The 23813-nt window shown below is 48.9% G+C and overlaps 1 protein-coding gene across 4 annotated transcripts in view; it reads left to right on the top strand.

Annotated features, from left to right (window-relative positions):
- Positions 1-23813, top strand: part of CADPS (calcium dependent secretion activator) — a gene marked incomplete at both ends in the record, with an annotated part of 221813 nt that overhangs the window by 117149 nt on the left and 80851 nt on the right. For 3 of the 4 annotated variants that reach the window (XM_082487723.1, XM_082487724.1, XM_082487725.1), the window contains 4 exons: positions 4955-5063; positions 6171-6383; positions 17814-17950; positions 23224-23411. In XM_082487723.1, the coding sequence (XP_082343849.1) occupies positions 4955-5063; positions 6171-6383; positions 17814-17950; positions 23224-23411 (647 nt within the window). The remainder of the gene's footprint in view (positions 1-4954; positions 5064-6170; positions 6384-17813; positions 17951-23223; positions 23412-23813) is intronic. The other variant, XM_082487726.1, reaches the window with a different exon arrangement.

Raw genomic sequence — 23813 nt, 5'->3', positions numbered from 1 at the left:
GAGGTGGGCCTCACCTCTCCAGCACAGGCGTTGCTGGGTGGCCTTGGTTGCACCCCTCGGGGACGGTTGACAGCGCGGCGCGGCTGGCAGAGCTGGTGCCTGTGCTCCGCCAGCGTGCGCCCCTGCGATTAAGAGGGGATAGTTTTCTCCTCCGAGTGAATCGCAGTCCTCTCTGCACGCTGCCCACCCTTCTCGTAGACACCCTTTGAGATGAGCAGCAGAAGAGCAGAATACTGATTAGATGTAAATTACATGGCAGAGACTCGTTACTTGCCTAATTTTAAATCCTGAGATATGCAGCGTGAAAGCGATGGCAGAATATGGCCCTGAGCTTGGATGGAAATGGTCCGCAGCATCACAAGTGAGGAAAATGCTTCGTAAAGGCAACAGTAACGCCGGTGGCAGTGGCAAGCGAAAGCAACGGAGCAATTTAGGGCAAAGTTCTCCGTGACTGGTTGGGAAAGAAAACGTACATCCATCGCAGATGTTGTAAGTGTCTCCTAAGTTGCTGTAACAGCTGCCTGAGCGCAGCATACAAATTTCAGCCCGTTTGCCAATTAGACCCTCGATCGTGCAAAAGCTGGGGTTTTTCATAGCTGTCGGAGTTTGTATTAATTCTTTGCAAGGTCTAATGTGCTGTTCTGGCAACAACACTATTGTTGGTTCTGGTGGCTTTGCTGGCTTTGCGATAGGAAATTTCTTACAAAGATTCTTAAGGGCAAGTGAATTAATTACGCTGAGATTTCAGACTGAATCTGTTCTCCTCTTGTCATAACCCCGTTTCTGTGCTCTGGCAGCATATGGGAAGTAACACTCCGTGGTACCTGGATGACATGTCTGCTGAGTAGCTTGAAGCAGTTTTCGGCTGATTGTGTCTGATGGTGTTTGCAGAATGTTGTTGGAACCAGATCAACTCTCTGCAGATTAAAACCAGTTGCAGTGTCTACGCCTGGATCTATTGTTCTAGTGGCAGACTCCCTGAACTCATTATAATTTAGACTAAGAGTGACAGCTCCTGATTTTAGCAAAACTCGGATGACTCGGGGTAAAGTGAAATGAAGTAAGTGTTCACTAGCTCCGAATAACCAACAGAATTTGAAAATAATTTGGCAAAATTGCAGTATTCTACACCAGCGGTCCTAGACTGTGGTCCTCAAGTTAAGGTAAATGACCCGTAGCTGGTCCCCGTAATCATATTAAATCATGTTTTCAGTTAGGCCCTTGCTGAGAACTGGGCATAGGGGTTGATTCTTGAGAAACCTTGAGCGTTGATGACAAATACGAAACGTTTGGGGACTGCTGGTTAAATAGACGCCACAGCCGGTTACACCTGGCTATGGCAGGTCCTGCGTGCCCGGTCCGTGCTCGTGTGGGGTGGCTTCCCATCGCACAGCCCTGCCCGAGGAGAGCGCACGCACACCTCCTGCTTGAAGGAAGAAGTCGGGACAACTGCTATGTGCAATTGTTCAGGGCCGAACGGACGTGCTGAGATGTGAAAACTGTTGTTTTCGCATTTGTCTCTTTAAGCTAGGTCGTTTCCTCTGCTCATTTGTGTCAGGAAGGGGCTCGGGAGGCAACGTACAGCTGCAACCAGAGGACAGGAGTCTCCCATCAAAGAGGAAAGCTGTATTACAGCTGGCAGTATCTTAGCGCAGTTTCTCTCCCTTGGGACAAAATGCATGCTGTTAGTCCAGGAAAGGTCCGTTTAAGAATTTAACCCAAGTGGGGCGGTGTTATGTCAACAGTGAGGAAGGGGGAGGCGGATGACTGAGCTCGGAGTGTGAGGGACGACAATTAACAGGTTTGAGCAGGATCCTGGGGAAAGCGGTGCTCGCTAGAGCAGGAGTCTCTGGTGGAAAACCAAGGATGAAGTCAGGACCGGTTAACGCATATCTACTGTATATATTAATCAGTTGGATTATATAGCTGGTGACAGAATATGGTCAAGTGCCAAGGAAGTCAGATCTAATTTAGCAGCCTGGGAATAGTGAACCTTGGCGTTTGTCTCCCGCTGTCTGCTTTCCCTTTCCTGAATTTCTTTGTCTTTTTCTCTTTCTTCCCACTTTCTTTTCCTTCTGTTCTTTTGTCTCAAATTATTTCTCAAAGTGTTTTCCCTTTTTTTGTCGTGAACCAGCCAGGGCAGCCTTGGATTATTTCCCTTCTTTTACTTTCACTCAGTTCAGCTTCCTTAGATGCTCCTTTCCTGGCCCTCACCAAGTCCCTGGATGAAATCCCAGCTGCTTTGAGAGTTTGTCCCTCACTGGGCAGAGATTTCTCCTCTGTCTTCCTTCGGTTTCCTCTCTGTGTCTGTGCTCTTTCCAATTACTCAAACCATTCATCTTGCCCATCCCATCTGCTCGCTCGCTCTCATACTCAGCTACGGTTCGGTGTGAACTCAGCAGGCTGTAAGATTAATTTCTGCTATTAACTGTTTCACTTGTCTGGCCGCTTCTAAGCTGCTGCAGAAAGCAGGCTCGGTAAAGCACAGTGTTTGAGAGGACCGATGAAAGGCAAGCTGCAATCTCCGCTTGACCCTGCAGTGCTGTTCAGCGGCGGAGCCCGAGCGGGACGTACCGAGCTTTCTAGAATCTCATTTTGTCGGGTTTTGCTTTACCGCCGCTCATAAACGGAAGGAGCCACGTCGCGCGGGCAGCCAGGGCATGGCCTTCTTTCTGACCCCAGGCAGTAAGTGCTTTGGGACAGGACAGACAGGCTGCAGGCCAGTCCTTGCCGGCCGTAGGTCGGGTTGTTTAGGCGCAGGCACTCTGCGCGGCACCGTTGGCACCTTTTCCAGAGGCCGTCGATAGCTGTCTCCTCCTTCCAGCCTGATCCTGGCGTGGCTCCTGCCAGCAGGCTCTTGGGCAATCCTGGGCTTAGGCTTTGGACTTGAGCTGTGTGAGTAGGGAGGAAGAAGGGCATGAACCCACATGAGCCCCGGCTCTTTGCGCGTTGTAGTCCCACCTGCAGGTTTGTCTCGGAGGTCTCTTGGAATAATGACGTGGAGCAGCTTCTTCCAAGGAAATCGCGTGAATGCTGACAGGAGGCGCCGCTTTGCTTTGCCTCTGTCCCAGGGTGGCTTCACCAGAGCCCACTGTCTACATCTGTCTTTTACAACTTGTAACGCAAGAGGTATAAGCTCTGAAACGCCTGCGAGTGTTTCCATAGGTTACTGTTGGGGTGGTACGGTTGGCTTATTGATAGGGCTGAAGAATGTTTTCTGCATCCGAAGATGAGAGGAATTATTTGTACATGCAGCAGAGCCTGCAGTTCAGACCTCAGGGAAGAAGGCACTGAACTACTCAGTGAATTTTACCTGTTGCTGCAGAGCGTGCACGAGAGGGGAAAAACATCCCTTGTATTAATGTTTTCAATCAATGTCAGCGTAGTTTAGCACTGACTCATTTCAGGAATTAAATTTATCGCGCAGTCCCTGGAGTTCAGGCTTTCTAACACAGGGAATCCAAATCCTCCCCGCTCCGATGAAATCTCCGGGATTTTACTGTAAATAAAGCACATTCGAGAGTTTCTCCAGGAGGTGGCAGCAATATACCGCAAGTTCCACTGAATGAACACTGCAGGAGTCGTCTGAGCGTTGTGCTGTGGGGCACTAGGCTATTTTTAGATTTCTTCCTCTTAATCTTTTTAATTTTTGTGTTGCCGGTACGATGGTGTGCATTCAAAGTTCATCGCATGGAAGAGGCACTGGTGTGCTCCGGCGATTGGTCTGTCCCTTGTCAATCTTCCGTCAGTGCTGGGAGTTTTAAGGAGGATGCAAGATGCTTAAAGCATCACTTTTAGTCTTACTCCCACAAATGTGTTAATGATCGGGTTTATTCTTAGGTGGCTTTTGGAGCTGTTCCTGGAGGAAGGCAGGGTGCAGGCAGGGCTGCCGAGAGCGGGCTGGCAGCTAGCGGAAGCCCGCAGAGGGCAGCAATATACCGAGCGCCGGCTGGGAGACGCTGCGCCAATAGACGGGTCCCCAGACTGAAATAAATGACATTTCATTAGCGACAGATCCCACCAAAATAGGCGCTGCCTGTGTATCTGTGGCCGAGCCATTTGTCTGGAGTTTGAAGGCGAAATCCCCCAGCCCAGCCCAGCCGCCCGCCCGTCTTTCAGGATCTCTCCCGACTTCCAAAAAATGACGGGCACGATCCGTTGCCGCCCACCAGAGTTTTCAAGTTTCCTCCAGAGGTCAAGAAGATGTCCAGACTAATAAAATTACGTCAGGCGTCCAGGATGTGACACAACCTTAACAAAGTCATTTGAAATCATTTGACAGTAAATTTCCCCCTGAGTTCCTAGCCCGGGGCACGGAGAATCCTCTCTTCTCCTCTCCTCCCTGGACGAGCTTCTCGCCGGCCGTCCAGACTGCAGCGCGCCGAGTACGCGCGGGGTCTTGATGCGGCCTGATGGCCTCCTAAAGGCCATCCGGGGGCCTGGCAGAGCCCCCGCAGCTGAGTCGGCTTCCGTCAAGAGCTTGACATTGAATGTATCGTGTCATGCAGATGGTACCTCAGAGGAGTGAGAGCTGCCATTTACAGCACTGATGACAACAACTGCCGAGATCAGTGGGATCTTAAGATTGCTTTAATATGACTGGCACCTAGCAATTTAGCTCACATTGTTTGTGACAGGGTGTCACTCTCGCACTTGTCTGGGGATGAATGATAAGAGGGTTTTAAAGCGTGGAGCTTCCTCTTCGGGAGGAAATTAAACCGCTGTATGTCCTGGTGCGGAGAATTAGATGCCTGCCGCGGCAGGGTGTCTTAGGAGGGAGCCTGGCAAAAGCCTGGCCGAAAGTTTAGTCTGTCTCCTATGGGCAAGGACCGTCAGAATTACCCCGCCGCCCCCGGTCCCTGTAAACGCACCGCCGGCGCGCGGCGTTTGTAAGCGCTTCGGATTGCCGTGTCGAGATGACCCGGTGCCATCTTAGCTTTGTGATTTTCTCCAGGTTAGTCAATACACGTTTGCTATGTGCAGCTACCGGGAGAAAAAAGCTGAACCTCAAGAGCTGCTGCAGCTCGACGGATACACTGTGGACTACACCGACCCGCAGCCAGGTACGGGAGCCCTCGGCTCGCTGCTGCGCCCGCAGGTGCTGGTGCTCGCCGCGCTGCCTGCCGCTCCCAAACGGGACTCCTCTCGCCATGTCTCCCTCCCTCCCCGCTTGCAGCTGAACGGTGATCAGCGTTATTACAAATACGTTTGTGTTTATACTGATCGTTGGCTATGCATGGCTCCACTATAAATAGTCCTGAGGAACTGAGGGAGGAGTTGCACCGGAGGAGGGAAAGGCTCATCTCCTCTGGGGAGCCTTAAGCGAATTGGGCTCTTAGAGCCCAGTGAAATGTGGCGGTGCATGGAATTCTCAAGTCGGGTAAGGATCCTAACCTCTGCCTTCAGATTATATTCCCTAAACAGAGGGTTAGCAGCTAGGCCTGTCTTACTCATAGGAAATATTTATGGGACCAACCCAGCATTTTTTGCCTATCGCATTTTCTCTCTGATGGATGTGGGTGGAAGGGACAGGGGCAGAGAGCCCCCTGGTACCTGGAGGTACCTGTTGTACATGGTGCTGAGTCCCTTCTTCAAATGGAGGAGCACCACGTTTCTTTTCCTTCAGCGAGGCCATCCCCACCCTGCCCCGCATAACGGTGTCCCCAGAGGAGAGGAAGAAAGACACAGTGGGTTGGTTGTCAGGACCTTGATTCCGGGTTGATTCTGATGTTAGGGAGACGGGAAGATGGGTGCCCATCGGGGCAAAGACAGAAATAAGGACATCAGCCAAGCGCTTTGTGTGCAGTGTGAGCGCTGGTGGGCTCCCTCTAACGGGAAACCTCCCACCCCGTGCCCTCAAAGCCCATTTTTAATGGGGCTCCAGCAAGTGCGACCCACACGGAACCTCCACAGACGGAGCTGTAGGTGAGGGAAGGAATTAATCCGAGCGTGTTGGGGCGTGTTTTAGCCCAGAGTGCTGCCTGAGGACCTGGTGGGCTCTCTCGCAGGTGAGTTTGGGGCAGGCGAGGGGACTGCGCTCAAGCAGGAGCCGGGGGCGGTACAGGGCTGGTTGGGGCCACCCGGGGCGGCAGTGGGGTGGGAAGCCCGGGGAGATCCCCCGGCTGGCCTCAAAGCCTGTGAAACTCCCTTGTCGCTTCCTCTCCTGCCAGGTCTGGAGGGCGGCAGAGCATTCTTCAACGCTGTGAAGGAAGGAGACACGGTGATTTTTGCGAGTGACGATGAGCAGGACCGTATCCTGTGGGTCCAAGCCATGTACCGAGCCACCGGCCAGTCTCACAAACCTGTGCCGCCTACCCAAGTGCAAAAGCTAAATGCTAAAGGAGGAAATGTACCCCAGCTAGACGCCCCAATCTCTCAATTTTGTAAGTAAATAAGTTCTCCTAGAGAGCAGAAGTCTTTGATGGAAAGATTTTCTGCCCCGATGTAAATCAATATTCGCACACGTGTTTCTAACTCCAAAATGAATTTTTTTTTCATTATCGTTAAGCTGCTTTTTATGTCAGCGGATCCAGAAGCAGTTAACCTGTGTGTTTAGCACAACCAAACCCAAGAAACAAAAATTCCTTGGGAAGCTTGTCGATGAGTATTTTAAAGTGCAATACTTGATGGAGGAGAGACTGGGATCCCAGAGCCCGGGACCCGGCTTGCTTTCTGCAGACACGCGTTTTACCCACACGCCATAAACTGCACACCCAGATCAGAGCGATTCATTAGCGCCATTAGCTGTCTGTCAAATGCATCACGTGCTCAGAACTACAGGTGCAAATCTTGCAAGTATGAAATGCACACACAAAAAGAGGTCTCCTGTTGAATATTCAACTGTAGGAAAACATATGGTATTTTTAACAGGTTGCTTTGCGGGCCAGTTAGATGTGAATTTAAAGCAATCATCTTTTAAGTCGTAGCTGTGCTGCATGTCCTGTGCAGTTATACCCAGTTTGCTTAATTTGAAATTTAGAGCAATTCCTTTTGTCTCGCAAATGTAATTTGATTATAAACCAGATGAATGCCTCCTCGCTCATTTTTCTTGAAGGTCTCGATCGCACGTCTTGAGCCCCTTTGTTATGTAGCATAGTAAAGTAAGGAAAAGTGGTAGATATTAGCAAATTCTTCTAATTAAATCAGATTTCAACATTTAAAATAGTCTCTGTAAAGCTGTTATGGAGAATTTTGTTGTAAGGAACTCAGAAAATCTGTCCCTTGCTTATCAATATCATTTGACCGTCTTTTACATTGGTTTAACTTCTTCACGTCAGTATTTCTAGAAAATAACAGCGCAAGACTTACAGCTGTATGATCAATGTTACAGCAGAAAACCTCTGCTTGCTACTCTTTTTTTTTTTTTTTTTTTTTTTTTCGTATCCTCCACATGCCTGCATGTTTTGGACTCCCTTCTGCCTTGCATTGCTGCCGCTGCGAGTGAGACGTAGCGTGATGCAGCGTGGGAAGCGCATAGTCAGTATTTTCATTTCGGTGACCCTCATCCTCCTCATCCCGGTCAGGTCACTGACTTCGGGGGTGCAGGGTGTAAAGGGTTGGGGTCGGGAAGGAAGGGCGCCTCTCAGAAAGCCGAAATGGGAGGCAGGAATTGGCCCCCTGCAAGCGGGAGGTTTGCCGGCTGCGATTAGCCTCCAACCCTGGCTGAGCTGTGCTGACCCGAGAGCGCTCCCGGGGACTGTATGTCCCTCTGCCCAGAAGGTTTAGTCAAAGAGGTCTTGGAAACAGCGGGCACAGGTCCTTCTACTGCTGCTGGTTTGCATGCAGTATTTTGAGTGATTTTGTGGGAAAACAGGCATTCAGCTGACAACGTGCTCTATCTGGTCTTATTTGGCGGGGGACGGAGGGTGTTTATTAAAGCACACAGATCACTGCCCCAACCTTTCCACGTAAAACCAGAGCACGCTCACGACCTCTTGCCGTACGATCCGGTGCTCCGTGGTGCGCTGCCAGAGCCTTGCCTTCACAGCGCAGCAAGGGAGAGCGGCAGAGGGACGCCGCGTGTGCTCCCTCCCCTAACAAGCGATGCTGAAGGATACTCGGCTGTGTGCTGTGCGGTCGTTACAGAGGGGAGGCACTCCTGCTCAGCCCAGCACGGTCCCTGCGGATTAGGAGGAAGGCAGTGAGAGAACATCAAACTGGGGAAGCCCTCCGGGCTTCCCCCGGCCCTGTAGACGTGAGGCCTGGAGAATTCTTCTGTTGGGTAAACTCCTGATGTTTATGGAGTTTTCGCTTTGCCGGACGGGTACGTGAAGGGTCCCTTTCCCACACATGTTGTAGTTGTCTGGCAGCAGCTGTAGCAAAGCCTGCCAGGAGTTTGGGAAGGGAAAGGGGATGCCCGGGGCCGTGGGCCTTCGGTGCGTTGTCCCCATGCACAGCCCAACGCTGCGAGCGTGGGGAGAGCTGAACCCCCCTGCTGCGGTTACGGGGATGGAGAAGGGGCAGCCGGTTTGTCCCAGTCCTTGCCAGGGAGCAGCAAAGTCGGTGACTGAGCCCAGGAGTCCTCTCTGCACCTAACCACAGCCCAGCATGTCCACCGGAGGCTTGTCCTGCAGACCCGTATGAGCCTGCCTGTGCTCAGGGCTGTAGGAATGCCGCAGGTTTGACCTCGCTTTTTCCATCTCACTGGCCTGCCAGGAGGCAGGGATCCCTCATCTTCGCTTCTGGTGAAAACAGCCAAGGTTTCGCCCCCTGGTCCCTCCAGGGCATCTGAGGGGGTCAGGATCTGACCTCAGTTTCTCTCACTTGCTTTCAAGCCAATACCAGCTCCAAATCCAGATCATTCGGGGGGGGTTATGCCACCACCCTCTTTCCATCCACAATGGGTTTTCCCCATAAGCTGGGCGGCTTCAGGCTCCCCTTTCTGCTGCGGGCACTGGGAAACCCTTTCGGTTGCGTTGTGCCAAGGCGTGGAAGGGGGAAGCAGTCGGCTCCTCAGTCCGATGGTGACTTGCTACTTCAGCATCCCCTGCGCTAGTGTGTTTTCTCCTCGGTCTTCCTCCTCCTCCTCCCTTGAATCTAGACCCCTTTGAAAGCTCGTGGTGCACAGGACCTTCATCCTACAAGAGGAGAAGGGCAGCACGCCATAGTACACCTTCATCTCAACAGCAGAGGCTTCTCGTTTTTCGTATTTCACCGTTCATACATGGCAATGCTCATTGCAGAAGTCATTGGGGGCAGCAGTGAAATAATGCCAAGCAGAAGTGAGTCGTGCATGCCACACACGATGGCTTATCGGGAGTCTCAAATGCACAAATACGTATCTCGGCTCCTTCAGCCTTGAAATTCAAACATATCAAGTATTGCATTTTTAAAAAGGTCTTGGTTTGTTATTGGGTTTTTTTGGCTTGGGTTTTTTGGCTTGGGTTTGTTTTGGGGTTTTTTTTGCCTGCAGAAAGGTAAGGACTTTTGCAAGACGTTTTATTCTTGTACGTTTATCTTTATACCTGTCGTATTTTTTGTGCTTATTAGAGGCTGTGGTGAATGAGGATGTGCAAAGAAGTAAATGTTAAGCCATTTGACGAGTAACTGTTGTTCTAGCTTTCATGTTGTAGCAGTCCGAGATGGCACACGCGCATGCATGCACGTGCAGAGAAAATCCAGCCCTCCGCTCCTGTGATGGAGCTGTCTGTTAAACGGAAACTTGAGAAGAACATATTTTGCTGTTGGGGAAACTTGGGAGAAATAGTGAATTCATTTGGTTCCCACCTCTTTCGACTTAGTAAACACAAACTTCAGCAGCGCTCCAATTCTCATCCGCAGTTCGAGGGCAGCGCTTGACTCGGGAGTAAACAGACAGCTCCGAACCAGGGTGGAGTTTATTTTATTTGCAATTTAAGTACCGAAAAAAATAGATCCTGCTATTCATTAATTTTTGTATGACTCTACAATCCCTCTTATGTGGGTGAACAATACCCGTTAGAGTGAAAAGTTTTGCTTTTTTTTATTTTGCTACAATTTAAAAGAAAAACTCCATTCACGCAAAGCTGTGCTTTTCTCCAATGTTCGCATTATAAAAGAAAAAACCCCAAACTGTTCTTGTTTACTGTTGAAATCATGCACAGTGTTATAGTCGATAATGCTGCCTATACATATTACACCTTTTGGCAATATTTAAGCTTCATAAAAGTGGTCACTTGTCTGAAAGCACCAATCTTTGTTTGTTCTGTGTTAGCGATGCATCAAACAAAATTCCCAAACATGCTCAGCGTTCATTTTTTTTGAAACCCTTTTCTTTTTACCACGAAAGATTGGTCTGTACTTGTTTTACGTATCACTTGTGGTTATATTTCATTTTTTAACGTCTGTTTATATTTAATGGCTGTTAATCACACCATATACAAAGAGCTGGTCGTTTTGAGAATTTGCGATGATTTGTTCCCCCATAACAAGTAGCAAGGTTTGTTGAGCTGCTTCAGAAATTTTCAGCCGTAAGTGGTTTTGGTTTGGTTTTTTTTTTGGTTGGTTTGATTTTCTTTAAGTTTCTTTTTCATTCTTTGCTTGAACCCGAATATTTAGCTGCTAGGTTAGGGCTCCTGTCTGCTTTCCTGAGCCTTGTTGCTAGTCTTTATGTTATTCTGGTTTGTTCCTTCTTACCCTGCTAACTTCTAGCTGGACTCAAGGGTAAGTGCTTCCCTGTAGCTAGCACAGCTCAGATAATCAGACTAGATTATCTGACATATGCAATGTGCTTTTTTTTCTCTTAAATCTTTCTCATGTTTAGATTTTGTAGTACAAACTTTCCATGTTATTTTCCTGAAATGAGGTTTGAAATGTAAGTTTCCATACTGAAATTAGGATGCATGTGATGTTTGCATAATTGCCTTCTCTCCCTGGCTTTCACATTGGCATCAAGTGATCCTCTTAGTAAAGCCAATCATTAACATTTCTATTTTTCATTCCAAGATGTAAATATTAATTAGCATCACAATAAAACTGTAAATAATACCTTCTTTTGTTTCATGGAATTTACATCTAGTTGACTGCTTCCTGCCTGAAAACAGATCGTTTTGCACTCTGACAATATCCTTTCTCTCCGTGCCGATGATTAGCTCGGTGCAGCGCACCCGCGTGCGGGGCTAACCGTGGACACCTCAAAGCGTAGAAAGGTAGGGCAGGAGACCCAGAGAGACGTAGACGAGGTGCGGGACTCCATAGGAGCCCCCCGAAAAACCCCTCCGCACGTGCCTCGTGAAAACAAGCCCAAGTTGCCGAGGTTCGATAGTTCCCTCTCCCGTAAACTCGGTAGGGGATGATTTCGGCAGCAAGGGGCAGCTCTCTGGGTCGCCCTGGGTTTGGAGATGCTGACCCGCTCCGACTTTAATGCATTAGTCACGGAGGGGTGCTGCTGTTCCCCCAAACTGTCGTAAATTAATGTTTTAGCCTGGGTCTCAATCACCAGTCAAAGCGGTGCTTCCCGAAGACTAAGCCAGGGGAATTACTATTTTACCTTTTCCCACTGGAATACCTGCTTTGAAAAAGATAAAAGCCCAAACTTGTGCTGTGGAAGAGCTTCTCCTTAGTCTTTGTTCAGTCGTAAACACAGCCGGTACAAAGCCTTTATTGGTGTTAAAAGCTGCTCCTCTAATACCTGGTGGGTGCCTGCTTTCCTTAGGAGGGGAGAGCATCAGTGGGTCATGAGAGCTGGCAAATATGTATCCAGAGTATCTGAATGCAATTATGAGAAGGAACAGGCGGTGTCATCCCTCCTGGCCATCAAACAAGACTCCTTTTTTTCTTCTTCCTCCTTTTGTTTCTTTTTTCTTCTTTTTTTTCTTTTTTTTTTTTTTTTCCTGTGTGTGAGTACGTGCGTGTGTGTATAAACATAGCCCTGGGTAGCAGGCAGAATTCCTTCTCAGCAGACACTTTCTTTTTTCTTTCTTTTTTTTTGTTTTCTAAATGTTTGGATTTCCAAAGAGGATTCTTATCAGACTTTACCACCAAAAAAAAAAAAAAAAAAGTTTAATTTGATGGAAATACAGATTTTTGCCACTTTGAAAGAAAGAAAGAAAGAGTGAATGAATGAATGAACTTGGGTTTGGCAACATTACATGTATTTGCACTACAATGCATTGCTGTCCTATTAGATTATTAGTTTTGTGCTTTAATTGCTTTATTTTTTTTAGATAGTTAGAGATATCATGAGAACGCTGCTGTGTCTTCTGTATTGTCAACTTGCAGATGCTTCATTGCAGGAATGCAGAATTAAAATGTTAATTCAGTTCTCACATAACTTGCATGAATTTAAAACTAGCCTGTAAATCACTTCTACGTGCTTTAAGAAGCATGGGCCTCTAACTTATGAAATACAGATTCACAGGTTTCCGCAGTCATCCAATTCGAAGTAGTTTTAAATAGTTATAAAAATGCTGTGAAACAATGTTTTATATTATAAATAGCTGTTGTAAAACTGTGTTTTTAACTTGCCACACAAGGAATTATGTAAGTGCGCGCTACAAATTCTTACTCATTTAACTACCAAGCATCAGATAACTTAGATTTCAATTCAGTGCCTAATGAGTCTGCCGATTTACAGGCACAATCATAATCATTTATTAAAATTGTAACTCGAGCAGAAAAGAATTTATTTGCAGCGGGGGAAAAGCCATAAAACACAGGAATAAACAGCCGATTAAATTTAAAGCTATCTCCTAACGTGGAATAATATATGTAAAGAAAAGGAGCTCTTGGGTATCCAGCTGAGGGGCGAGTTCAGGCTGCTGCAGCGGCCGCAGCTCGTAGCGGGGAGAAGGTTTGCAGCGCCCCGGACACACACACGCACACACACACACACACACATCACTTTGCAGAGGTGGCAATGCCCCAGTGCACGGCGAGGAGGGGACGTGGTAAGTCACCAGCCGGCCCCGCCAGCAGCTCGCTCACAAACAACAGCCTGGCAATTTAAGTCCCAGTATGGGTTTTTCCTCCCCCAACCCAACCCCCCCCCCCCCCCGGCCCCGGAACACCGGTATTTGCGAGTAAAGCCTCTCGCTCCACAGGGCCGAACAAACCGAGGTTTCTTGGCGCTTCCCCTGGGTATTTCTTCCCCGAAAGCGTCTCCGTTGGCCCCGCTCGGGCGGGGAGAGCGGGAGGGGACGCGGCCGTCCCCCCGGGCGCGCGGCAGGTCGCGGGGGGCACGCCGTCGCCCGTCCGCCGCGCATCGCCGGCCGGTATCGCCCGCGCTGGAAAACTTCTCCCGCTTTGCCCGGCCGGGCCAGCGAAGAGTTTTCTAGAAATATCTGTAAATGAATAGCTGCCATCAATCATTGTCATTCCTTTATTTCATGTCTCCTGATGAGGTTGACTAGTGTCATTGTTTGTTACTGTCCAAACCGCATCTTCATTCTTGTAATGTCAAGCAGATATGACAAGCACACATTTTCCAGATGAGTAAGATACAAAGTCACCTTTTAATTTACAGTTGTTTGGGTTTTTTTTGTTTGTTGGTTCTGTTGTGGTTTTTTTTTAATAAGCAAACGTGTCGTAAAATTTACTGGATGTTCAGTTGCCTTTGGTACTAAAACGAAGTCACTCATTAACGAAAAGAAATAAATCCGGAGTAAGAAATTCTTACAATAAAATGGCTACCTAAAGCCTTTTATAACAAGAATTCTTTTATGGAGCTTGTCCCCCGCTATTAACTTGACCGCTTCCAGAGCAAAATCTGCCAAAATTATTGCTGGAGCAAAAGAAATGCAGAGGGCAGGGAAATAGATTTCAAAAAAAAAAAAAAAAAGAGAGAATGAGAGATTTGACTGTTTTGTCTCTTTAAATAACAGTTAGACAAAGAGAAAAACAGCCCTCAGAGGACCAAATGGTGGGACAGTCCTTTGGTTTTCATTATTGTTGTTGTTGTTGTTGAAATCTTTGTGTTCCTGAACCTGGCAGATTTTTAAGACTCTGATTTCAAACACTTGTAGGGAGTGTGTGTGTGACAAGGGGCCGGTTAATGGAGTCAGTATAAAATGCAAACTGGAATAAAATGGAACAAAATCAACCCGGCAGCATTAAAAAAAAAAAACAAACAACCAAAACCAGACAAACAAAAGAGCGTAATGTAGGTGACGGGGTGTAATATGAAAGGCCCGAGTCTGCAGTTTTCCAGAAGAAAGGTTCGTGGAATCTGTGCTGCCAATTCACCTCCGCTGGCAGCCGCCCCTCCGAGACCACCAGCGAACACCTTTCAGCTGCGGTTGGCTGCAGCTTGTCTAAATATGTAAGATAACTTTTGTGGGCCTGCAGCAGCGTTTTGGCGGGGGCCCCCAACAAAGAAGCACCAGCGAGCTTGGCACGGCACCTTGGGAAGGGATTGTAAATTACTGGAGCATCATATAACTTTCTTTCTTTGGTTTCTCCTTTCTTTTTAGCCAGAATAATAGAGCAGGGTCAAAAAAGCAACCGTATTTGACTGAAACAATTAATTTAAAGTACTTGCAAATTAGCTGTACAGTTTGGCTGAGAATATTAGCCATTCTCATTTTATACTTTGTTTAAAACCTCCTTCAAACTGTACAAGCCGTTTTGAAAGAGGATAGGTTCTATATAAAACTTACTTCATATGCAGATGTCAGCATTATTTTAAATCTCGGATCAGCTGTCTGGAGCGGAGGAACAATATATTTAGGCTTATCCTTTTCTTTTTGTATTGCCTAGGAAGTTTAATGTGTTCGCTATAATTTGACTCCTAAATTTCATTTTTAAAAGCGAGTCCGTTGGAAAAATGAAAACGCGAAACTAAATGGCAAGTTGCCTGCTGTGTTTATTTTCTAACGATTAATTAAGGGAAGGTGGGCTTAGTGTAGGACTGTCCTTTTTAACCTGCTCCTAGTTATTCTTAAGAATTTTAAGCATCTGGCCCGGAGCAGATATTCCATTTAAGAGAAATACGTGTGCGTATTACCATTCTCCAAAGCCATCTCCAGTCCGCGCCACGCCGGCGTTATCCCCTGGGTGGGCGATGTGCCCCCACCGGCCCCGCACGCTGCCGAGGTGAAATGGTTTGACCGCGCAGGACCGCGGCGCTGGGCTGCTGCAGGGAGAGCTGCGGCCGTCATCTTCCTGCCCACGGCAGAAAACCGCAGTTTAAACCACCGACCGAGCAGAAGTCGTGCGGCTCCTGATTTTTTTGGCCGCTCGAGCTCATGCAGCGCCATGTCTGGTGTCTCTCTCTTCTGGTGGTTGTTCTGAGAGATGTTGTTCTGGGGAGATCTGGGGCAAGTGGGCTTTCGAGCGGGCGCCCACCGGGATGCGCAGTGAGGTGTGGCTTCGAGGTGGTTAATGAAAGGAATTATGGAGAGTCCCGAGGGCCGTGCAATCACCGCGTCCGTTCTCCGGCCTGGCAGGGAGCTGTCTGTGCCGTGCCCCTGCCTTGCCCAGGCAGACCTTCAGAAGCCCGGGTCAGGCCCTCAGCTCCGTGGAAGCCAGCAGAGCTTCAGTGGGCTCACACCGACCGAGGGTCTGCTCTCTGCCCACCTTCTTCAGAGCACGTAAAGCGGGGAAAAGGTTATTAGTTTGGAGTGAGTAAAAAATACTCATTTCAAACATGCTTTCTAGCACATCTGCTCCAAAAGACTCACCAGCTAAAGGGCCAGAGGACTCTTCAAATTTCCAGCTGATTTACTCAGCTCCCGGAGCCTCGTTGGCTGAGCGGGGCGATTGACAGTGTATCAGGGCTCCTAATTGAAAAGTAATAAAATCTCTGAGCGAAGCTGGCAAACGAAGGCCTCCAGCCAATTTGTCAGCTTGCAGTCAACTCCGAGGAGCCGGGCAGAGCGGCAAGCCGGTAGAAAATAGTCTGGTAATATCTGTTAAAACATTTTGCGGGCGCTGAGGATGGAATCGAAAACAGCGTAGACAAACTCTTTGGGAGTGGACTCAATCAAACCGGTCTTGGCCCGGAGGGACGGAGGCGATGGGGCCGAAGGCTGTCGCAGCAGGCAGGAGCCGGCCCGTGCCGTGAGCCCCAGGGCAGGGTGGGCTTCGCATCCCGCGCCCGAGGATGCTGGAGCGGTGCCGTGGAGGTGATGCTCGGCGGGGAGGTTGTCCCCGTATCCCGAGCCAGCCCTCACGCTGCCACGGTGCGCGGCGCCGCCGGCGGCTTCTTCTGTCCCCGTGCTGAATGCGCGGAGCCGCCGGCGGAGGCGGAGGGGGGGATTTGGGATCGGGGAGGGGGGGGGGGAGGGGAGCAGCAGGACCAGGCGCACGGGGCGAAACAGGGGAGCGGACCCTCCAAAATTAACCAGCTGTAGGAAAAAAAAAAATCAGCGTTTATTCAGCAGGGTTTCCATGAGGAAAATTGCCAGCGACTGCTGAATTCAGTATTGCTAGCAGCTAATTGAAATGTTACATGTTTTAATTTGTCTGATTTCTTTCCAGTGGGTGATGTTATTTATATAGTTTGTGTATAGCTAACGACAGACTATACAGAAAATGTAAAGATTGCTTTCAATGATCAGTAACATCCGAGAGCGCAGACACGAACGAGGTATTTAGGAAGACGTGCCGTCCTTCACAGCTTAATATTAGATAGTAAAACATATATAAAAGAACACCGTCTCATTATCATTTAAAGCTCTTTTTATGTTTGTTTTTATTTTATTTTATTTTATTAAATTAAGATTTTTTTGTTTGTTTCTTCTGGTAAAGAGGGATTTTGTTTTAAAACAAATACAGTTACCATATAGTGCTATTGCGGAAAACTGCATTTTTGTGTCCTTTCAGCCACATTGTTCCAAGGCCACCCAGTTCCCCTAGGAGGCTGTAAACAGGGGAAGGATTTAAATCCTATTCTCTTTGTTGAGGATTTGGCAAGAACCCATATAGTAGGAAGCTGAGCACGGACAAAACCGAGTGAAAGGTGTCCTTTAATTCCCCGGCCGCGGGTAGAACAAAGCGGGCTCCCAGCGGGGTCCCGGCTGGCCGCACCCAGGCCGGCTTGGCGGCTTCATTTCAACTGCTGAAATCGGTGTATTTTTGGTTAACCGTGTTGAGATTAATTAATTAGCCCCTAGGAGTTAGTGCCCGTAAACGTCACCCAAAGCAGAGAAGTGTGAATACGTTAAGGCTGTTAATTCACCCAAAAATGGCAGCTCGTAATCCAGGCGGGGGAGATTCAGTCCCTGCGTCGGGATGACTGGCAGCTCCGCCACACTATCGGGTTACTGCCTCGGTGACAACAAACTACATATCAATTTAACTTCTTAGCGATGCTTAAAAGAGCATCTTTTTATTTTGGTGAGGTAGCATTTAAAGTTGCCGTTAGGAAAAAAATTGCCGTGGGGAGACAAACGTTGGCATTTGGATAAAGAACAACGCAACTGGTCTGCTACCTAGAAAACCTAGTCAATGTAGAGAAAAATGCTACAGCTGTAACTTCGTTAGAATGGCAGAATCTATTATAATTAACCGCAACTATCTAAATAGGAGCTAATTTACTTACGTGAGCCAAAATTCCATTAACTCGTAGTGTATTGTAAGGTACAGAGTAAGTTCTTGGGTTTGTGTTCTACTTTTAAGTACAGAATAAATGTACTATAATGAGCAGTTGACAAGATGTTAATTCTAAAATCTTTTGCCTAAATGCAATAAGAGAGTCCATAACTGATGCAAGTTGACAATGGGAGGTGAAAAGTGTACTGTATAGCCTGCGAAGGGGAAAGTTAATGGCGATGTAGGGAAGAGGAGATATTTCGCTTTCATGCTTCATACTGTATATTTTTTTATGTTGTATTTGTCAACTAAAATGTCTTATATCTCTCTAAATGGTGTCTTTCTCTATATGTATAAATGAACAGATGCAGATAGAGCTCAAAAGCATGGCATGGATGAATTTATCTCTTCCAATCCCTGTAACTTTGACCACGCTTCACTCTTTGAGATGGTTCAGCGCCTCACTTTGGACCACAGACTTAATGATTCCTATTCTTGTCTGGCAAGTATATTCTTTGGTCTCTAGTGATATAAACATCGAGCAGCAAAGTCAAAGCTAGTGCGAGTGGGGGCTAATCCCCCTGTTGCTGGAAGATTGACTTCTGTGTTACACCAGGTTTGAATTTGGCCCAGAGATATTTTCTTTTGAGAGGCTGCCTGCAGGGAGCTGGCTGCTGTTCTTCTCCAGTTGCACTGTCTTTACCGTGTCTGTTTGCAATGCTTAAAATGTTTCTTCTCACAAAGACAAACACCAGTGTGGGGATGTGAAGCAGAGCGCAGTGTTTTGCAGCCTCCTGCACTGCCTTCCAGAGTCTTCTGGGTGAAAGAACAGGGGAGAGATGCCGGTCTGGTACCACCTCCCATGTCAATGGAGTCCCACCGGGAGTAACTGTGGCCCAGCTTTGTGGCTCTTGATGAGCAGGGAACCCCAGCAGGTAACAGATGGGACTAGGTGGATGACTGCAGGGATGCTGCAGTCTGTCCGTGCTCACGTAGTCGCATGCCCGTCCTGATTATTCTCACGAGCGCAGGTAGCAGCTCTCAGCCCGCTGCTGGGTAACATGGTCTGTAGGACAGTGACGCTGAGGTGCTCCAGGACAGCACGTAGCTTTTGGCTGGGGTGCAGTGCCTGGGGGCTCTTAGATACTGTGAGGGTTTAAATGACAAATAACCTTTAACAATACAACTTGAACAATTAATTTTTAGCAGTTTCAGTGAGGAGGATGACGAGGCTCTTAGTTTTTGAGAAATCAACAGGATGAAGCCTTTCTACAGGGGCCTGAAATGGAGGTCCTGTCCTGAACGTGGCGTGGGACAGATCCTGACCTGCTGCCCTCCTAGTATTGCACAGAAACCTCCACACTGGCGTGTCATCGTGGGCTTCTTCAGCAGAAGGACCACCCTGTGCCGATAGCCTTCCGTCTTTGGCCAGCTGTGCGGTCCCTGGAGCCGGGGCTCCCGAGCGGCTTGCTGTTCAGAGCAGCAGCCTGGGAACACAGCTGAGCGGTTGGCAGTGCGGCTCTCGGTCTCGAATCCTGTCCTCCACGGCCCCCTCCACCATGGTGCTCCTCTCACCTGCTCTGCTCCTCGCACCTTGAGCAAGGGCTGACCTCCTCAGAAAGGCAAAGATCCAGTAAATACCATTAGCGGTAGTGAGTTGTCACCTTCCCGAAGAGAGGCAGGGCTAGGAGGAGCGGTTGTGGATGTCCCTGGAGGTAAGGACGGGGTGGGGGAAGGCCGTAGCGTGCACTTCACTCGCAGGTACCCAAGTGGTACAAGTAGGCTTGGTGGGAGCATTGTCAGACCTGCGGCAGGTTCCTCACCAGTTCCATCGAGGTCTTTGCTCCGGCAGGCAGTGAATTTGGCATGCAGCTTCTGCTCCCCACGCATGGCTGACCCTAGGAAGACCATCCCCATCCATGCATGTCTGACGGGTTGGCTTGCAGCTGGTGTGTCTCTGTGCAGTCTCGGGCCTGGTGAGAGGGCTGTGGCCATTGAATTAAATTCATGGAGCGGTGCAAGGCTATGGCTGAAAATGATTAACAATATTTCTCTTCAAGAAACCCACCAGCCATACTTCTGCTTCTCATTGAGATGTTAAGACCCTTGCTAGAAGCTACTGGAGCGGTGGAGCTCCCCTCAGCACCAAGACTTGTGCCTCTTCCGAGCAGAGCATCACCAATTAACCATCTTCTTTCAAATCACCCATTGCAGAGTGTTATAAAGAAGAGAATAATGGGCTGTGTCCGCCTACGCTTGGATTTCACATGCTTCTTTGCTTATTTTAATATGGTTTTGTCCTGGTTATGGCATAAAAAAAAAACCAAAACCAAAACAGACTGACCTCAAAATTTGAGTTCAACTACAAAGAGCTCCCGTTGCTCTTGATATGCCCGTGGGACGTTGGTGATGCCACTGCGCTGGCTGGCCGGGAGGAGCTGTGATCCCGTGGTAAGCCTGCTCTGTCCGCTCTGTGTGCCGCTGGGCAATTGTTGTTCTCCCTACAGGACATTCCCATGCAAGGTCCCGCAGGGTTTTGCCTCGTCACACCTCTTCTTGTTTTCAAACGTGGACGTGGAGGTGCCGGGGAAGACTTACCCAGACGCAGTGGCTTACCCTGACACAGCGGATAACTCAATGTCACCTCCTCTCCGTAGAACGGGGTTAAACAACGTTGTTACGAGCCCACTCGCTGGCTGCGCCGGGCTTCCCCGTGGAACAAGCGGGCTGGCTGACTAATCTCGGCTGGGGCAGAAGTGATGTTTGCTGGCAGAGAGCACCATGCTGGGGACGAGCGTTGTCTGCAGAGCCTGCTGAGGGCTCCTGCCCATCGCCCACAAGCTGGTAACACAGTCGCATTCGCAGCTCTTCCTGGACTTTTGGGAAGAGTACACTGCTCTTCCAGCTTAGTACGGACCCCACACACGTGTGGGTCTTCATTCCTTTCGCTTGGACGCGTGCGTTGTTTCTGAGACTGCCTTTCAACTCTTCCCAAGACTTCCCAACCCACTGCTGGCATCTGGCTCATGCGGCCGGGTCCCTGCTGGATCCGTATTGCCCACAATGTGTGTGTCAGCATTCCTGGGATCCGCATAGTACAGCACGGCATGTGCCGAGGAAAGGTGGTCTTCCAGAGTGCCCAGCCTAGCTGAGATGATGTGAAGGAGTGAGGTTAAAAGGCCCATGAAGCAGGCCACCAAAATGAGATTCTTTTGGTTTTCCTATAGTAAATGGGAAAATTCACCTACTGAAAAGTGAGAGTTTCCCCTCAAAAATTCTGGTTTTCGCCAAAGCTGCTTTTGCCATTAGAAGAATCGCCAGTGTTTCACCAACCCTGCCCAAGCCTTGCTTTGCCCAGCTCCAAAGCTCCCGTTGCGCTCCCCGCTGGTGCTTGGGACACGTGTCCCCTTCTCGGTGCAGTTCAGCTTGTAGAACACGGTCAGTCGAGCTCCCTGTGCTCTGCAGCCTTCCTCCATCGCCCCTCCAGGTTTCCTCGTGCCATTGAAGACCATCTGGGAGACCACACTGAGCTACACCTAGCTGTGCTGGGGTGAGACACCCGGTGTGTCATCCCCATCGGCTGCGTTTGCCAGACTGGCTGGGTGTCAGCTGGTTGCGCCAGGCAAATCTTAAGAGCCAGGATCTGCCAGAAGATGTGGGGGATTTGTCTGAATACCACCTTTCCTGAAACCTTAGATTTTTTTTCTGGGGCTGTGGGGAGCAGCATTTACTGCTCCTTTGGAGCTCCATTCAGCAGCAGGGTTTTTTTTATTTCCCACCTCTGCCGTGCGAAAGAAGACCACCCACCTGGTCCTCCTGGGCTCTGCATCCCTCCACCCGTAGTCTGCTGGCCAGCGCTCTCCTGAGGTAGGAGGCTCATCGCTGAACCTCTGAGCCTCTGCTCGGGCTTCCCCTCACTGGGCCGGGGCAGCAGTATCTCGAGTGTTTGCCCCCATGCCTTCTGTCCTCCCGAGGACCAGCACTTCTCAGAGCCCGGTGCCGGGCAGGATTGTGGGGTGCTCGGGAGCGCTGGGTCCGGCCTCCTGCTTCCTTCGCCCCAAACTGGGGGCTCGATACTGGGCTGCTGTGAAATTAGGGCCAGCCTTCCCTCTGGCGTCAGTAGGGCCCGGATTTCACCCGCAGGGGGGACTGAGTCCTTTGCACGCCTTAGGTGAATGCAACGACTTCAGCTGCATTCCTACCCCAGTAACCAAACGCGCTTTTACCGTGCCCGATCGCCAAAGACTCCTGTGAAGAGCGGCAAGGTGAAGAGGCGGTCCAAGGATGTAACAACCGGGCAACGCAACGGAATCCAGAATCGAGCATAATGCCACCAACCAAAAAGCAAACAAAAGTACCGGTGAAAGCGGTGAAGGCGAATATACCCCTCCCCAAAAAATAGCCTTCCAGAGTGCCGTCCCATCTGCATTGTTCTCTGTCTTCATTTTGAAACGTGCACTTCTAGTGATCCCAGCACTGTAGCTACTCCCTATATCTATCATTTCCCCCTCATTATTTTAATTCTTTTCTCAATCTGTTTTGGAGTTGGCCCAATAAGGATGAGCAAATCCTTCTCTATGTCTTTGAGCTCTTAATTGATATTTCTTCAACTCTTTTCAAAGCAGCTATTTTGGCATCTAGAAAAGATTTGGTGTCATCTGAGTGGTAGAAAATATATTTTAATCTTTCACAGCAGTGTTGTTTCTAAGATGTAGCATTTGGGGTAACAGATGGGGTGGCAAAGAAGTTGCCTATAGGGGCAGTGCTCTGCCTCAACTACTCTCCCGCCCGCTGCAGGAACTTTTCAATTAAATGATGAAAGATTTTGCAGCTTGATGCATTCCAGAGCTGCGTCTTAGCAATTGTTTAGCACCCAAATTTCCATGTAAATATTGACGGTTTTGCAGCATTTTGAAAAGCAAGCTACAAGAATGTTCTCGTTCTCGCTAGTGCCTTTCCCCGAAGGCAGAGGTGCGCTGCGCTTCGGCTGCCCCGGGATATTCGCCGGAGCCGTCCCCTCCTGGGGAAGGGCGTCCTCCTCAGGAGCGCGGACGTGGCACCGCAGGCCGCGTGTCGCCAGGCCCTCGGGACTGACAGACGGAAACAGCCCGTGGTTTCTGGATGTGCAGAGAAACCCTGCTCGTGAGCAGAGCTTCCCTTTGCTTCGATGCCGAGGAGGAGGTGGGCGATGGCAGAGCGCGTCGCCAGCGGTAACGCAATAAGGATGGTGGGAAACGTCCCTTTCCGTACTGCGGAGCTGCCTTCCTCCCTCTGCAGGGCCTTCCCACCTGCCAGCTGCAAGAGAGGTCATTAGGCAGTGTAATCCTCCGTGCTCTCCCCCAGATCAGTCTTCTCGCTCCTGGCCGAATGCACAGTCCCGTCCCCGAAATGACATTACTGTTACACACTGTTTAAATAACCAAAGCTTTGTCATCTCTTAAAGGTGTCAGTCTTTTTTTTTTTTTTTTCTATCTTTTTTTTTTCTTTTTTTGCTAGGCACTGACATGAACTGCCCTAACTTTCAGCATTTTAAATGACGTTTCCCTTTAATGGCAGCGTAATATGTTTCTGTTGACAGTTGCACTGAGTATATGCTGTGTGGGGGTGAGGATATACAGACTGTGTTGTGTCAGAGTGACCTCTCTCCTTTTTCCTTAACGCAGCCTTAGGTTTGTGTTTCTTTTATTAGAGCAGTTGACCACTACACCTCCAAATCTGATAGCCTTTGTATTTAATAACTTATATTTAAAATCGAGTCTCTTTATTTCTAAACAGGGCTGGTTTAGTCCCGGCCAGGTCTTTGTGCTAGATGAGTATTGTGCACGTAATGGAGTGAGAGGCTGTCACAGACATCTCTGCTACCTCAGAGATTTGCTAGAGCGCGCAGAAAACGGAGCTATGATTGACCCCACCTTACTTCACTACAGCTTTGCCTTTTGTGCATCACATGTTCATGGCAACAGGTAAGGAATTCTTCTCGGCTGGCAGCTCCCTGCCAGCAAGGGATGACTTTGTCAAATATAGGTTTCCTTGGATAATGCACAACAGTCCTCAATTTGTTTTCACAGTGGATGTTTGGCAGCAGCGCTTCTGGTGGCATAGTCGGTCTGTTTGTTTGTTTCCTTGCTTGTTTAATGTAAGCAATAAAAAGGCACGTAGAGCATCCAGAAATGAGGGGGTTTAACTTTCTTACCCAGGCACCCACTAGATGCGGTTCTGGACAAGATAGAGTTGAAGTACACGTGGCTGTCACGGGGTCAAGAAATAGAAGTAAACGATATACTGTGCTGATTTCATTGCTGGGCAGGAAGATCTGACAAGTGGCAGCAGTGACATTTTCAGCAGCATCAAACTTCGGTGTGGAG

This window comes from Vanellus vanellus (assembly GCF_965231255.1).
Source record: "Vanellus vanellus genome assembly, chromosome: 9".
Classification (NCBI taxonomy): domain Eukaryota; kingdom Metazoa; phylum Chordata; class Aves; order Charadriiformes; family Charadriidae; genus Vanellus; species Vanellus vanellus.
Note: the sequence above shows the minus strand (reverse complement) of the source record. Positions and strands in the feature narration are given on the sequence as shown.